A 17206-nucleotide genomic window follows, 5' to 3' on the forward strand; every position below is an offset into this window, starting at 1 on the left:
CATCACTAGTTTTGCCTTGTTTTGTTTTTTTTTCTGCGTTATAGGCTGAGTTTATCTTCATACAAAATAAATTGTTTATCAGTATTTTCCCTCGCAGTTCCCGTCATGCATCTTTTCAATAGGTCGGTTGTCTCTAGTGATGGGTAGATGAGGCGTCATGAAGCGTTTCGACACATTGCCAAACTGTATTGATACTGTGTCGATACTGTGTCACTGAATACTGACTCCTGCTGGACCTTAAAAATCCCTACAGGCAACCTAGTTGACAGACTCAACTGACACTGATTTGATGACCTAATATATACAATAATATAATTTAAGTCATTGTATTTTATATTGTATTATTTCATATCTTCATTTAAATTTAAAATTTCCTTGATATTTTTAGATACAGTCAATAAATAATGTGAACATGTATCATAACGTGAAAATCTAAATGAACGTGTTGTGAATGAGGATGCTTGTGGACTGGGATTTTTTTTTTACAAATTTTTATTCAAAAAAATAAGTTTTTCCAACGTTTTGAAATTGAGTCTGTTACGCTTTTTTGATACAACTTCTCCAGCTATAGAAAACACCCGCTCACACGGCACAGATGAGGCTGGAGTGTAGAGAAATTGTAAGGCAAGTCAGAAGAGGTTTGGATAGATTGCCTTTTGGTTGTCCCAGTATCTCATAGGATCCTGGGACCTGGCAATACCTTATTTTCCGATACGAGATCAAAATGGTCCCACACGGCGGAAACCTTTCTTTTGGCTTGAGACTGTTCCATAATTCTTGATGAATGTGACGATGGACCGCAAAAGATCAGAGAATCGTTTTGGCAGATGTATCCCGTTGACATATGCGCTTCCTTATAAACACAGTTTGGCGCGGCAGTGTCAGTTCGAAACAGTTCCTGTATCGGTCACGTGACTTTCTTAAAGCGATACGCGCACCGACACGGGGTTTTGCTCTATGAGCTCGACGCATGTGGTGACGCATCGGTGTTGCCGGACCCATCACTAGTTGTCTCCTTATAATTGTTCCCCGGTCAACTTCCGGCCCTTCTTTAGTTCCACAACACGCAAGAATTCAGCTGTCAGGAAAAGTTGGTGCCATGAGCGCTAATACGTCCGGTGGGAATGTTTGTGTGTCTCTACGAAACCTACTGAACTCCATCCAGTGCATCAGAGACCGAGTTAGAGGTAAATATGACATGTTCGCTATGTTAAAGCACGAATATAAAGCCAAAGACTCAGCTATGCTATCGTACGCTAAGTTCCATCCACCCATTATCTATAACGCTTATTCCTGAATAGGGTCGCGGGGGACTGGAGCCAGTTCCAGCTGACATTGGGCGAGAGGCGGGGGTCCATCCTGGACAGGTCGCCAGTCTATCACACGCCCGTGTTATCCGTTAACGACTTTCTGTAATGTTAACGTTACCTCACTATATCCGCTAACTACTAGCACCACTGTTGTCTGGTACAGACAGACGTCACCACCCATGTTATCGGGGTGACCACACCGAGAGCTGAATCTAGTCTAGTAATGTATAATGTAGCAGGTCTGCGCTGTCTTAAAATGACCATAATGTTGAATCAACACGTTTCCAGACCAGTTTCTAAACTGGCAGCTGGTGTTCAGTTGGAGTACACCCCATCTCTGAGTGTAAACGTTTTCTATTTATGTTTTAGGAAACACTTTATCACATTACTGTGTGTTTTTGCCTGATCAAGTGAAACATGCCATAATCACATGGATGCATGAGACATGATGCTAAAATTCAATTACAAAAGGTGTCAAATCTACACTATACAACATTATATGGTCTCACTGTCTGTACTCTAGTGTCATCCAACAACAAGACAACACACAAAATGGATAACACGCATACTGCCAAAATTACATAATACTTAAATCTGTCATTATGGTGGTGTTAAGGACTTTAAGAAATCAAGTAATTTGTCAATTGTTCTTTCAGTAAATGGTTAACTGTTCTTCCTAGAAAATGTCAAAAGCTGTTAATAAAAATGCCATCACAGATTTTAAGACCCAAGGTCATGTTCTAAAATGTCTTGTTTTGTTTGACTAGAAGCCAAATATATTCAGTTTGCAGTGATTTACAGTGGATCTACACGTTAGAGAAGCTGGACCAGAAAATGTTTGGCATTTTTGCTTGATTAAACAACTGAAACACTTAATGCAGACTTACTGATTACTGGAGTAGTTGTTGCAGCTCTAGCCATTTATTATCATCAATAGGAGCAGAATTCTGAGATATTGCCTTGAAAATTATACAAGTAAATGTGTTTTTATTTGTCAAACATTGTAGATATTTAGCAAAATTAGTCATAACTTAAATATCGGTTTCACTTTGTCGAGTGAGTGTGGCATCCGTCCACAGATCTGACCTGAAAATATGAAGACTTTTCTGACTAGATGCTCATTTTCTCCTGCAGATGGAGAGTCCAATGAGACAGATGGAGCCTTCAACCTGTCCAACTTCTGGGAGACTCTGAGTTGAGTAAAACGTACCATAACCACCCTCCCTCCCTCCTACTACTCTTTCACCATGTAGACATCTCTGTTTAGGTCCCATGAATAGTAAGAGTTACTTTCTGGTCTTGTTGCGCCTCCTCCTGCTACACATCGTAGTATATCAAATATATATTTTCATAAATGTATTTCTGTTGGCACTCATTTCTGTGACTTCTTTTGCTTCTGTTTTCTTCTTTAGGTAGGGTAAAGTTTTTCCCCACAGTCATTTAGAAATGATGGCCACCCTTTTATAATTATCATAATTATTATAGTTCTACTGTCTGGAATTAAAGAACTAGTCCACATGTGATGTAACTGTCTCCTTTGTCCTCAGACCAGGCAGTGAGTGCTGTGTCCCAGGAAGCCACTAAACTCAGCCTGGCCTTCTCCAAGCCTCCGTTGCCATCGCAACAGGTCAGACAATTACTAGAAGCATAATGAGCTAATATTTTACCAGTTAGAGGCACACAGCATTTAATGGATTCATCTCTGCACACTGGGTACACACCAATTCATTTATCTGATCGTGTCTCGCTGCTCTGCCCTGCTTTAACTATAAATTTGAACTTGTCCTCTATTAAAGACTTATGCTTGCCTGCATGCTTGCCTGTGCACACAGAGGTGTGCGGAGGCTTCCTGAGGATGCTTGAGAAAGGATACACAGGACCGTTCTATCTGAAGTCTTTTATCAGAAGCTGTTAGTGATTAGATGGCACGGTGGATCAGGCAGGTCTCACGCTGGACAGAGCAGTGACAGCTCAGGTGTAATATTACACCTAACGTTTGGACTGTTGACGTGTACAAAACGTTGATGCTTTAGAATGAACATGTATCCAATGATCATTTTAATACTAGGAAGTAATTCCACTATTTCACAAGCTCTTTAGTCGCACTTTTAATGTTGACTTTCTTTCTTTCTGTATTTCCTTCACTCTGTGCAGGATGGAGAGAAGTTGGCAGAGTCCATCCTGAAGAGTGTTCTGACTCTGTCCACAGTGTATTACTGGTTGCCTAAGAGCCAAGGTACCCCCCACCCCCCACCCCCTTCGCTACAGAAATGTCACTTTCTGTTAAATCTCACCAGTGAAACTCAGACTTAATCTTGAATATCCATGCTACCCAAAGCTTGTTGCTCGTCTGTGTCAGTCTGACTCAATGTTGTGTTCTTGTCGTCTCTCCTCTGTGTCCCAGGTGTCAGTCTGCGGCGACAGGTCAGAGACGCCACTGTCTCTGTTCTGGAGGGAGTCGCCCAGTTGGTGGAAGTCATACTGAGCTCACCGCTGCAGAGGTACACACACAGTGATACAGTACAAAGACTTGATATAAGATATCATAAGACGTTTTAGTTAAGCTCATCCATAATCAACAGACAAATATCCCATCAAGGTAAATGAAGGTGATCTAAATGAACCAAAAATATAAAATGCAAAATACTTGTTTAACCCATCTTAATAAGACATTATACCAAAATCACCTTTAGAGGGTACATCTAATGTGTCTGACTCTTTCTGTACAGATGTTTTCACTTTGACGTTAAAGGGTCTTTTGTGTCGATCGGTGCCACTTAAATCTCCTTTAATTCACTGTACAACAACCACACAGGGAAACTCAATGCATTCAGTAAATTCATGTTTAATAGACACTTTGTCTCAAGCAGCACCTGCTGTAAACTTTAACACATGTTCAGGGTTTTTTCTGTGCAGTGAATCAGTGGTTTTCTGTTTTCAGCAAAACAACAACAGGATGTTGTAGTAAAGGTTTTCTTTCTGCTCCTTGTCTTTTCATCCGACCTCTCCGTCCTTTCTTCTCATCCTCTTCCTCTGCTTTCCGCCAGTCTGACCCAGGAACAGTTGACATCGACAGGAGGTGTGTGGTCAGCCTGCGACCAGCTCGCCCACCTGCCACAAGGTCAGTTGACTCAGACTTGGTAAAATACTGCCCAACACTAACCTACTTGATTCTCGTCTCTGATTGACTTGACAGTGTGAGTGGCAGTAGACGTGTTAGTGCCGCTGTTGGTAATAGCAGTAGCTCTAACATCAGCCTCCAAGCTGTGCTGAAAGTCAGACTGTATGTTTGTCAAGCCCAGTTGCTGTAGATTGTATTTAAAATCAGCAGAAGACTGTGTGTGAATGACAGTGTTTAGTCCACCCTGGGGATAAATCATACTTATCCTGTATCAGTAGGAGTGTAGTCTCTATGAATAGTAAGTGTTTATTAGTTTTTTAAATTCATCTGACATGTGTTGAAAGTTAGCCAGTGAATAGAGGTTTTGATAACAATAACTAAAACATGAAAAACAATAAAGACCAAGGTGAGGTGAACTCCCCAGTTAAGAGGCAGCAGAGGTTGTGTAAATGAAAGGTTTCTTTTCACAAATGAAAACTAAATGCAGTGATAACTGGGATGTTTTTTCACTTGTAAATCAAAGTAAGTTGTAGTGCTGCTGATGTTCCACAGTCCTAATTTACAAGGCTTTTAATTGGAGCAGAGCTGCAGCATTTGGTCTAGTTTTGAAAAATGACAAGGTCGGCCTCATTCCAGAGCTTAATATGTTCAAACTGTAGCAGCCGAGCAGCAGAAAATGTAGCGCCTCGGTTCATCAGTCCAGTCAGTTACTGAGTAAACCCGAGCTTCTAAAATCCCAGGTTGACATCTGTTCTGTTCTCACTTTAAACTGAATGTCTTTGGGGTTTGGACTGTTGAGGCGACTGAAGTATAAAGATGTTGTCTTGGGCATGTAAGACGATTTTACCATTCCACAAATGAGGTTATGGTGACGTCAGTCATACAGTGTGTATTTAGGAGCTAATGTGGCATAAAGGCTTAATCAATCTATGATCAATTATCTGCTCATTTTCTATGACAGTTCACTCAGATGCAGAGAGATATGAATATTTTCAAACATGTTTCTCTGCTTATGACTTTGGAGCTTTAGTTCCAGGTTTGTTAATGAAAACGTGTGTTCCGCAGATAATAAAGCAGCAGTTCTGGTGGTTCTGTCTGCTCAGAGTGGAGTGGTGAAAGACGCTATAGAGGAAATTGAACAGGTACACACAGACACGCACACCAAGAGTTCTCATACAGTGGGTATAGCTTGTATTTACCATTTATTTGTGCATTATTGACTGTATAAAAATTAAAATTAGATTAAAAATATCACCAGCCCCCTCAATATTGACGGAGAATATTAGCAGCAGCCCTATAATAAATTTTTAAATACTGTCTGAAGCCCCTCTATATACTGATCGTATACAACCCCCGCCCAAGGCGTTGTCCGAGGTCCAGGATCCGTTTAGTGATGTTCTTGACGATGACCAGGAAGAGGATGAACCTCGAGGCAACCGGGACATGTACTGGTCAGAGAAGGATCGGCGTGTGATTGGTCCGTGCCAGGGGCTGATGAAGGCGTCAGCGGCGTGCCTGAGGAAGCTGATGTCTGCCGTCAGAATCAACGGGGATGTCGGTGTGGCTCAGAACGTGGCCCAGCTCGATGACCTGGCTGACATCACCAAGGAAATCAGTCCTGGGTAGACGCACAAGCACAAACACACACACACACACAAACAAGGTTGTAATATTGTGTTGTAGGTAGTGATGGATAGCTGTGATGTCGAGCTGACTATGCATTTCTTTACACCTGTATTGTTCTAACAGAAATTGGTTTCCCGACTTGAAGATTGAAAAAGAAGTAAACAGAACTAAACTAGTACAAAAATGAAATGTTTTTGGTTTATTGGTGCCTGCTGTTGAAACAGGTAATGTGAACGTGGAAATGTATGCTAACCAAAAATCTGGCAGCTCCGATTGAGTACTTCTGTGCTAGAGAGGTTTGTGCTTGTTCACATTACATGCACATCCAGACAGTAAAGTGGAACGTGTCACCTGAGACCTCACGTAGAAAAATGATTCTTGTTCTGCACAGTGACTCATTTAGCTGCTTTTCTTTACGATTTGTCACAATGAGAAATCTGTTTCTGGCGTGACTTCCACAGAGATCACAGCCTTGAGCACTGTCTGTGTCTGTCTGTTCTCCTCAGTGTCGATGATCTGGCTCTGTGTCTCTACCCCCCCATGGACTACAGTGGTGTAGAGAACAATGTAAGACACACACGTTATTTGTATAGCACCAAATCACAACAGAAATCATCTGAAGGCGGTTTGCATAGTGAGGTGGAGGAGTCATATTACACAGAGAAGTTTAATTCCAGTTGGTCTTTATTTATAGGAACTGGTTTAATATAAAACGATTTGTATTTATTAACCCTCAAATTGCAATATTTAAACAGCATACAGTGGCAGGAAAAATGATGTCAGTGAGGTTTTTGAATCATAAGCTGAAACTAAGAAGACTCTCACTTCTGATACTCATCAAATATTGATTTACCAAATGATCAAACAATCTTCTTGTCTAAACCTGGCACCTGCATTACCCACAATGCAACTCAACAGTTCAAAGTGAGACTCGCTTGCATTACACTAGTTAGTTTGATGTGTAAAATGTGACAAACTTCCCATTAAACTGTGGGTGAAGTCCGACCTCCAACATGTCATGAAGGTAAGTAAAATCCTTTGCCTGGCCATCCTGTCTTAGAGAGAACCGCAAAGCGTCACAGGCTCTGTTCATGACACGCAGCACCGACACACAACCGATGGAAATTCATCTTAAGTCCAGCTGCCAAACAAACTCCTGCACGGATGGAACAGGTTCCATGTGATGCACAAATTCAGTTTGACAGAGTTGAGCTGTGCTTGTTTTAGCCACCACTTTAGATAAAGATGCTTTAGAATAGAATATCTCTGCATTAATTAAAATACTTTGCATTAAAATTTACCTTAAAATCCATGTTACAAAATAAGTTTCCCATTAGTATCTATTCAGGAAAATATTTTTGGTTTTACTGGTTTAGGAACTGTGCCCTGGTGACAGTTTATTCTACAGATGGATTATTTCTTCTTTCAGAAGTAGGTGCATTAGAAACAGTTTGCACAGATGCAGCTGCGATGGCTTGTGCAGTAAAACTAAGGTGCTTACTGATTGGCAGCAGCAGCTGTCTGTTCTCTGCTTGACTGCCACGACTTGTGTAACCTAATTTTACTGAACAAAGCCGAGGAGTCTGGCGCAGTCACAGCAGGTCAAGTAGCACTTGGTTGCCTTCATTCAGTCGTTAAACACTGTTAATTGGTTGTGCAAGCGGCTTCTATACATAATTCAGTAAGATGTCCAAGCTTGTGAGTTTCAGCACAAGCTTTCATGCAAATTTTAAGTACATGTATTTCCTGTATTTCCTGGCAGCTGAAGGTGCTCACGCCTTTGTTGCCCCTCCTTCCTTAGAAAACAACCCCCGTTTGTTTCAGATATCGCACATTGTAATTTTTCCAAAATAAAAAAAGTACACACATAAATTTGGTTGTTTTTTTTTTCTACAGGTGTCTAAACTGGCAGTGCTTTTAAAGAAAGTTCTGGAGATTATCAGGTAAAATTCACTCACCTACAGTATTTACCGCCACCTAAAACTACACACATAATAATTGTATTTTGATTTACTTTGCAAGGTTTTTGGTAAGTTCGGTTTGTACAAATCTCTGGAATGTGTAAGGAAGGGAAGGGAAAGTGAAACCAATGAGTGATGTCATCTGATCGCAGTTCATCGTGTTGCAGAGGAAAATCAGACCCAGCCAGTTTGTCTTCAGGCTTGAATCCGGCTGATCCACCTGATAGAACTTTACCTGCAAAGACAGTAAGATCACTGAGAACTGATTTCCAGTTTTCACAATGCTCCTGTCCTCTCTGCCCTTCCAGGTCCAGTCATGTGTGTGGGGAATCTGAGCTGACCTGGGTTCAGTTCTTAGATGGAGCTGTGGATCACAACCTGCAGAAAGCCACAGACCTTATCCAGCAGGACAGCTAGTGTGGTTATGCACCAGTGTGTATATGGAATGAATGGCTACACTGGTGGGTGTGGGGTTGTGTGTGTGTGGGATGCATATAAAAGATTTCTAAACACACGTGTGCATATATTAAGTAACAAAAACAAAGGACTGGTCATTACCTGAACTCTTCTGTAGAAAGAAGCACCATTAAATAATGTGTTGAAGTTCAACAGGTGTAGATTGTTGATTATAAAAGTCCAAGTGAAGTATTATTTAAAATGTCACCTAATTAAAATGACAAACCACTTTACCTTGAAACTGAACAGCAAGAAGACACAAATTACTAATAAGATCTAAATTTAAAATGTGATTACGGTGGAGGCGAGGAGTGTGATGGATACTATTTGCTCTTGTGAGTTCTGATTAAACTAAACCAGGATAAAACTAACTTTGAGCTAATGTGAGCAGAAAAATTCATCTGAGGTTAAGATATAACTTGTGTTTGTGGCCACAGAGCAGTTCAGTTTTATTTATTTGTATAACACCAGTTAACAACATCAGTCATCTCAGGACACTTTACATAGTCAGGTCTAGACATTATTATTATTATTATATAGGGAAAACCCAACAAACCCCCCTGAGCAGCACTTGGTGACAGTGGGGAGGAAAAACTCCCTTTAACGGAAGAAACCTCTGACAGACCCCGGCTCTTGGTGGGCGGCCTTCTGCCTCGACCGGTTGGGGTGAGTGGATAGAGGAGAGAGAGAAGAAGAAAAGCAACAAGACACAACAATCAAACACTGATCAGGTCGATGTGGCTGGTGACTGCTAGTCAGAGATGTAGAGCTCTAGAGCCAGGGCAACCTGCAGGGGGAGAGAGAGAGAGAGGAGACACACAGTGACATGTAATGGTGGCATATCAAAATAAAATGGAGAAGGGAGGAGCTCAGAGCATCATGGGGCCCCCAGTAGTCTAGAATAACTAAGGGATCTGGATCACCTGAGCCTCCTGAACTGAGCTGCTCGAACCAACGATACTAGGACCACAAACAAAACAAAACTTTTGGCAGCTTGGTTATTTTTGTGGAGGGACCACAGGAGTTGTGTCGGGTCGGTCTGGTTTATTTCAGTCTCCAGTGTCCTCAGCAGGACGGAGAAGGATGAGAAAGTTTATTTATCATTTTATGCTTTGTTTCATTTGCCTCTTTTTCCTGATCAGATGTTTACGCTCCACAGCACCTTGGCTTCAGGTGTAATACCACAGCTATGCTGTAGCCATTGTAGACTAGCAGTCACCCATGTAAAGACAGTCATTGTACCACAAGTCCCTTTGCAATTGGTACATACAGTCCACTAAAACAGTTGATCCTGTGTGGAATCTTAATGCTTCACAGCCTGATGGCGCCGCACCGTTTAAACGCCCACACCCTGGTTCATGATCCAGGCAGCAAGATGTTTTCCCATGTTAATCTGACATGGGGTTGGGCCTGGCAGGAGTATACTAATCCACCCGAGTGCTGCTGCCGGTGTGGTTTCACTGTCCGCACACCTGCCACTGTGAGAGACAACGAGATGGCAGCGGAGAATAAAGACCCCGGTAAGTACATCAAGGCTTTTAGGTAATATTTCTGCTTTATATAACTTTATTGCCAAGTCACGTCCAGTGTGGGTTTTTGCTTCCAGTAAGACGAACCAAACCTGCTTGCATGTTTTATAGTTGTATTAAAGGCTTAAGATGGTGTGTGGTTGCAAAATGTTTTGACAAATCAGCCACTATTGCATTGTCTGCAGGAGGGTGTAAGGCTGCACAGCACAAGAGGGGTTTCATACAAGACAGTACACAAATAATTAAAATAACAGAAATGTTTGTGACAATGCAAAGACTTAATAATAATAATGTTTAGTGTTGTGTCCATAAAGTGTTTACACAAAATCTGGTGTATATGTTTAAAAACTGGCCACCAAGTAGTTGATATATACACTGACTGGCCATTTTATTATAACTGTATACATGTCAATGCAACTCTTCATCTGTTTATAAAGCTCAAAATGTTTCAGCTTTTGGTGAAATGGTCATAAATGTATACATTTAATTATACATTTATTATTGAGGTCATAGTTAAAGGTGGTGTAGTACTGGTCGGTATGATTATTTCTAGAATCTGGACCAAATGTGCTCTTCACTGTGCACGGAGAAAGTTTATGAATCTGTGAGTTAAGACAAGAGCATTTCTTTGGCATTTGTGCCAAAGAACTAGATCATTTGTGACCAACTCATCATTTAAAATAGTGGTTTTAATTTTTCTTTCTTTGCTTTGCAAATGTTTCCTCTGCAAGGCACTTACGTACCACATTGTTTAGCTAGTTGCTACATATTATTAGCATTTATTTGTTATGTTGTTTAGTTTAGTTACTGAACAGCCCAGAGAATATGTCCACACAACCTTCCTGTCTGTGATGTGATAAAGTTTTGAAATCAGATGCACTGTATTGATCAGCTCAGTGTAATGCTATGTGTGTGTGTGTGTGTGTGTGTGTGTGTGTGTGTGCGCGGTATCCAATAGCAACCACTACGTAAAAGTTGCGTAGAAATGTAAGTCTAGCAACACTGTGATGACTATGTTGAATAGCATGTTAAGACCGTCTACATGTAGCGCAGTCGATGCTGTTTGGCAACTTTCCCGACCACAGCTGTGTTCCTGACAATGTGGAGAAGGGTTAACTCTAGAGGATGACATTTACACACATTATATTAAACAACAGACACTTGAAACAAATCTAAATGTGAAAACATTTTACACTACAGACTTAACCCAGTGTCTGTAGGAGACTCAGGACCTCAGTGTATTTCAAACCTGGCTCCGCCCCCTGAAGGCAACAACCATCAAACAATAAATAATCACAACACATCGTAACATTAAATGTAACCTAAATAAACAGCATACTATGACGGTTAACTGAGGCAGTATGGGATTATAAGTGTGTCACTGTCACATACACACAAACACACCCACAGTTCAAGACAAGATACAAGTGAGTTAATCTGCATTCCTGTTGCAATCAAGCATCACAGGTTTGATTCTCACCTTGCGATGGTGGAATGTGCAGGACTATCCTGCTCATAAACTACAGTAGCAGATTAGCTGTCAGCTGCAGTGCAGTCATTAGACATCATGCTCTGTTTCACAAAGACTGACAGTGAAGAGCAGGAATCTGGCCCTGACTGGTGCATCACAGCTTCTTAACAGTATTAAAGTTGGTATTTTACACTATATATTTTATGTACAGTATGAGCAGATGCATTCACTGACTGTCTGCCATGTTTACCTTTGTTCATATAAGTTGTACAGTATTGTTCAAAATAATAGCAGTACAATGTGACTAACCAGAATAATCCAGGTTTTTAGTATATTTTTTATTGCTACATGGCAAACAAGTTACCAGTAGGTGCAGTAGATTCTCAGAAAGCAAACAAGACCCAGCATTCATGATATGCACGCTCTTAAGGCTGTGCAATTGGGCAATTAGTTGAAAGGGGTGTGTTCAAAAAAATAGCAGTGTCTGCCGTTGACTGTACAAACACAAAACTATGTTGTACAAACGTTTTTGTTTCTAGGATTTAGCAATCCTGTGAATCACTAAACTAATATTTAGTTGTATGACCACAGTTTTTTATAACTGCTTCACATCTGTGTGGCATGGAGTCAACCAACTTGTGGCACCTTTCAGCTGTTATTCCACTCCATGATTCTTTAACAACATTCCACAATTCATTTACATTTCTTGGTTTTGCTTCAGAAACAGCATTTTTGATATCACCCCACAAGTTCTCGATTGGATTAAGGTCCGGGGATTGGGCTGGCCACTCCATAACATTAATTTTGTTGGTTTGGAACCAACACTTTGCTCGTTTACTAGTGTGTTTGGGGTCATTGTCTTGTTGAAACAACCATTTCAAGGGCATGTCCTCTTCAGCATAAGGCAACATGACCTCTTCAAGTATTTTGACATATGCAAACTGATCCATGATCCCTGGTATGCGATAAATAGGCCCAACACCATAGTAGGAGAAACATGCCCATATCATGATGCTTGCACCACCATGCTTCACTGTCTTCACTGTGTACTGTGGCTTGAATTCAGAGTTTGGGGGTCGTCTCACAAACTGTCTGTAGCCCTTGGACCCAAAAAGAACAATTTTACTCTCATCAGTCCACAAAATGTTCCTCCATTTCTCTTTAGGCCAGTTGACGTGTTCTTTGGCAAATTGTAACCTCTTCTGCACGTACCTTTTTTTTAACAGAGGGACTTTGCGGGGGATTCTTGAAAATAGATTAGCTTCACACAGACGTCGATATCAAAAATGCTGTTTCTGAAGCAAAACCAAGAAATGTAAATGAATTGTGGAATGTTGTTAAAGAATCATGGAGTGTAATAACAGCTGAAAGGTGCCACAAGTTGGTTGACTCCATGCCACACAGATGTGAAGCAGTTATAAAAAACTGTGGTCATACAACTAAATATTAGTTTAGTGATTCACAGGATTGCTAAATCCTAGAAACAAAAACGTTTGTACAACATAGTTTTGTGTTTGTACAGTCAACGGCAGACACTGCTATTTTTTTGAACACACCCCTTTCAACTAATTGCCCAATTGCACAGCCTTAAGAGCGTGCATATCATGAATGATGGGTCTTGTTTGCTTTCTGAGAATCTACTGCACCTACTGGTAATTTGTTTGCCATGTAGCAATAAAAATATACTAAAAACCTGGATTATTCTGGTTAGTCACATTGTACTGCTATTATTTTGAACAATACTGTATATTCACTTATATTTGAGGCCCAGCAGCAAAAATTAGGGAGCCACTGGTTTACCTGTATTTAAATTTTCCTTCTACTGGTTTTATCTCATTATTTGTAAGATTGAAAGGTTTTGGGCACAAAACAGCCAGTCTAGTCATTGTCCTGGTGTGATACGACAAAGTTCTTGCCCACTGTAATGTCTCACTGACAGGTATGAGGGATCCAAAACTTGGTAGAGATGAAACCAGAGAAACAGAAAAGCATCGCACATTGTCAGTAACTTAATGGCGTTTGTTCTCAGACTTCCACCGGGTAGGATCAGATCTGTGTGAGAATCTTTTAAGTTCTGCTGTTGGTCTGCCCCCACCTGAGGAAAATGTCAGGCTCTTTGGCTGCTCCCTGTCCCACCCTGCTCAGCAACTGGTGTACAGTACCATAGTTTAAAAGAGGTTTTCGCTGTCCACTGCCTCTGGAAATGATGCTGTGACTCAGCTTTAATGTCTAAATCAAGTTGGTTAAGAACATGTTGGTCTCTTATCTTTGTACTGAAGTTGCTTGGAACACTGTGCCAGTGTTGCCAGGATTTTTGCTTTCCACTAACTTCTAGCATATCTTAATCCAGTTGGTTAAAAGGGAACAAAGAGAGGCAAACCTTTCTGACAGTTTTTTGGCACATGTCAGAATTGGCCACGGGTCATCTGAGGTAAAGGTATGTCAGACATTTACGTCATGTTCATCTTATGTTGCACAAACTTGTCTCAGTGAAACAATCCTTGCCTCATTCGAAGGCTGTGAGATGGGTAGACATTTAAAGTTTTCCTGTTTCAGTTTAAATTGAGCCTGTTCCAGGCTGCTGCCCAGAGGAGAGCGTTACTGTTGTCTTGCCCAGTTACATACATATTGTATTGTGTCTTCACACAACATGTTGCACTCTAATGATGTGTTTGCATATTTTTACCACCTCCCAGTCTCCTCTCCATCCTGCCTGAGTTTCTGCCAGTACACCTGTACAACTGTATGCAATTCAGTGCAGCACTTCTGACTTAACATCTGTGTTTATGAAACTCAAAGCATTTCAGATTTTGGTGAGATTGTCATAAATGTATAAATTCAATCGTGTTCATTACTGAGGTCATAGTCAACAGTGGCATTGTATTGAACTATATTATAGTTAGATTTTTTTTCTATATTTCTGTCCTCCCAGCTACATATGAGAGGGTCAGAATATTAGGAAAACCTCTGGATACAATACCTAATAAAGTGGCCAGTGAGTGTAAATAACAGTTGTATAAATTCATTATATAGCAACAGAATACATATTGTACCCAGTGATTTCATTTCCAAGTCAAAAACTATTGATGCATCCAGGTTAAAACAGGGTTAAATCTGGTTAAAAATGATTTTTTTAAAAGATTTCTGTGTTACCATGACCATTCTCAACACTATTATTATACTATGTATGTAGTTACACTGAAATATTAAAGAAAAAAACGTTAGCTTAAATGCCAATAATGTAATTAAAGACCATATTCTCACTTTATGAATTTACAGTGTTAGTGAAATGATGCTGTCATGGGTTTTTCCTGACCTCCCAACCATTTCTCTTTTTCTCTTATGCACAAATTTTAGACAGGGACGAGATGAAAAACATTAAAAATGACATTTGATACATGCAAATTAATTAATGGTCGCCATCTTTTTTTATTGTCACAACATGAAAGAGAGCTTTGATTGAAAACTTGACAAAGGTCTTTGTCTGTCTGAAGTACAGAGATTTTGTTGATGCTTGTATGTTTTTTGCATTTCTTTTTTTATATGCACATATTTTTGTATATTTACTAGTAATTATCTTTTTTAAATTTTGTACCAAGGAAAATGTTTATGCAAGATAATTAGCTTGCTTCTCTGCACTGAATGGGATTGCATACAATTTTGTTGTACTTCTTGTGCAATGACAATAAATATTCTATTCTATTTTATTCTACTCCAGTCTTTAAGGATGTGGACCTCCAGAGTAAGACCAACAACACTGAACACCACACCAGTGTAATCTCAGTGGCTCAGCTGATCGTGAGGCGAGGACAGCCCTTCACTGTGACCCTTCAGCTCACACAGCCGTTCAATCCTGGTCTCCACCCACTCACCATTGTCGCAGTGACTGGTCAGTCCCTCTTTGAATCAGCTATTTTAAAATGCAGATCTATGCTTTGCTACAAAACCAAAATACAGCAGCAACATAAGCGGTTAAAACTGAACAGGAATCTGACATTTTACAAAAACGTTTGGTTGAATGTGAAACAAGTTAAATGTCACCATCTGTTGGGTGAAGAATGGGCAAATAAAGTCTAAATAAGAGTTATACAGTACAGTTTCTCATATTGTTGAGTGCTCAATTCCCTCAGTGGCTCTTCTCTCCAGGATCAGCTCCGTCTGAGGACCGAGGCACAAAGTCATCCTTTGGAATTCCAGACGATGTGAAGCGTTCACCATCTGCAAAGACCTTATGGAAGATAGAGCTTGGCAGGAGCTCCTCTCCACAAACAGGCATCTTGACCCTGACCATCACCCCCCCAGCCAACACCCCCATAGGAGAGTACACCCTGTCTGTAAGACACAGGGACAAGGAGATGTTGCTGCCGACACTAGTGGTGCTCTTTAACCCCTGGTGTCCTGGTAGGTCTATCTGCAGATGGAAGGACAAACTGTCACACACTGACCAGCAGAGCCTTGTTAGTGTCACATCTCCAGAGCAGCTTCAGGTCTCCTCTGTTGGAGGAAACATCATTCTTTCAAAACATCTTCCCTAATTGTATCCAACACACTTTGTCATCCTCACTGAGCCATTCAGTGACCTAGAGCTGCAGCCATTAGTCAGTTCACCAGCATGCTCTGGCTCCACCTTTTTTAATGTGAGGAGCTGATGCTTTTTGTCAGACGTGAGAATAAAGTGAGTCTGTGGATTTGTTGGTGTGTGTCTGCATGTGTGTCTGTCTGTTCCTATGGTTATATTGTTATCATAACTTTTGATACATCTTGCTTATAATGCTGATGTACATTTACATAAGCGCAATTGGGAATGCTGGAGTTTTACTGAAGTATCGGAATTCTTTTAATCTTTGTGCGTTATATCACCCTTCCTGTAGATGACTGGGTGTTTCTGCCTGATGAGAAGGAGAGACAAGAGTATGTGATGAGTGAAAAAGGAATCATCTACAAAGGAAGTGGACAATACATCTCTCCCATGAACTGGGATTTTGGACAGGTACACACACACACACACACACCAAGGCGTACAACTGTGGATCATTTTGCTTTGACTCAAAGCATAAAGCCAGGGTCAAATCAAACTTATTTATATCGCACATTTCTAAACACAGGATGCAGCTATAAGGTAAAAGTAGAATCAAAATAAAACCATAACAATAAGGACACCACACACAACAGTGAAATCAAGCACATAAAATAAATTAAAACCAGAGCAGAGCCCACTACACAAAGCAGTGGAAAAAGTGCTTGACACAATAACAGCTCACCTCACACGCTACCAGAATTAAAAGCTTGCAGAAATAGATATTGTGGCGGCCCTGACCAGCCGCTGGTGTTCATGCTCTGTTCTGTGTTGAGTGGGTGCAGCCTTAATGTCAAAGCAGTGTGTTTGTATTGGTTGCCGCTATTTTCTGGGAATGCTGTGCTGTTCTGTCCAATGTGGGGTTTGGGGAGGGACAGGTGTGTGGGGGTATAAAAAGGGTAACAGGTGGGCGTGTGTGTCCAGTTGGCGCGGAATATGGGATGTCTTGACAGAGTGTTGCTACTGCTTTTCTTTTACTATTCATTTTTCCTGTGAGCACACGGTGCCAAGTATACAGTGGGTACGGAAAGTATTCAGACCCCCTTAAATTTTTCACTCTTTGTTATATTGCAGCCATATGCTAAAATCATTTAAGTTCATTTTTTTCCTCATTAATGTACACACAGCACCCCATATTGACAGAAAAACACAGAAT

The 17206-nt window shown here is 40.7% G+C and overlaps 2 protein-coding genes across 3 annotated transcripts in view; both read left to right on the forward strand.

Annotated features, from left to right (window-relative positions):
- The first annotated feature begins 819 nt into the window (after positions 1-819).
- On the forward strand, positions 820-8871 carry ccndbp1 (cyclin D-type binding-protein 1). The gene is made up of 11 exons (XM_020621201.1): positions 820-1187; positions 2445-2504; positions 2858-2937; positions 3465-3546; positions 3715-3811; positions 4358-4431; positions 5497-5573; positions 5794-6053; positions 6564-6624; positions 7954-8000; positions 8327-8871. The coding sequence occupies exons 1-11, from the start codon at positions 1100-1102 to the stop codon at positions 8433-8435; spliced, it is 1035 nt and encodes a 344-aa protein (XP_020476857.1). The 5' UTR covers positions 820-1099; the 3' UTR covers positions 8436-8871.
- A 465-nt stretch (positions 8872-9336) lies between these two features.
- The window catches only part of tgm8 (transglutaminase 8), a 25727-nt gene continuing 17857 nt past the window's right edge, over positions 9337-17206 (forward strand). For both annotated transcript variants that reach the window (XM_020621199.1, XM_020621200.1), the window contains exons 1-4: positions 9337-9994; positions 15193-15363; positions 15621-15875; positions 16346-16464. In XM_020621199.1, the coding sequence (XP_020476855.1) occupies positions 9781-9994; positions 15193-15363; positions 15621-15875; positions 16346-16464 (759 nt within the window). In that variant the 5' untranslated portion in view covers positions 9337-9780. The remainder of the gene's footprint in view (positions 9995-15192; positions 15364-15620; positions 15876-16345; positions 16465-17206) is intronic.

This window comes from Monopterus albus, unplaced genomic scaffold (genome assembly GCF_001952655.1).
Source record: "Monopterus albus unplaced genomic scaffold, M_albus_1.0 scaffold255.1, whole genome shotgun sequence".
Lineage (NCBI taxonomy): Eukaryota > Metazoa > Chordata > Actinopteri > Synbranchiformes > Synbranchidae > Monopterus > Monopterus albus.

Coding starts and splice junctions, on each gene's coding strand:
- ccndbp1 (XM_020621201.1), top strand. CDS start 1,100: ATGAGCGCTAATACGTCCGGTGGGAATGTTTGTGTGTCTCTACGAAAC. Junction 1,188..2,444: donor CATCAGAGACCGAGTTAGAG/GTAAATATGACA, acceptor TTTCTCCTGCAG/ATGGAGAGTCCAATGAGACA. Junction 8,001..8,326: donor AAAGTTCTGGAGATTATCAG/GTAAAATTCACT, acceptor CTGCCCTTCCAG/GTCCAGTCATGTGTGTGGGG.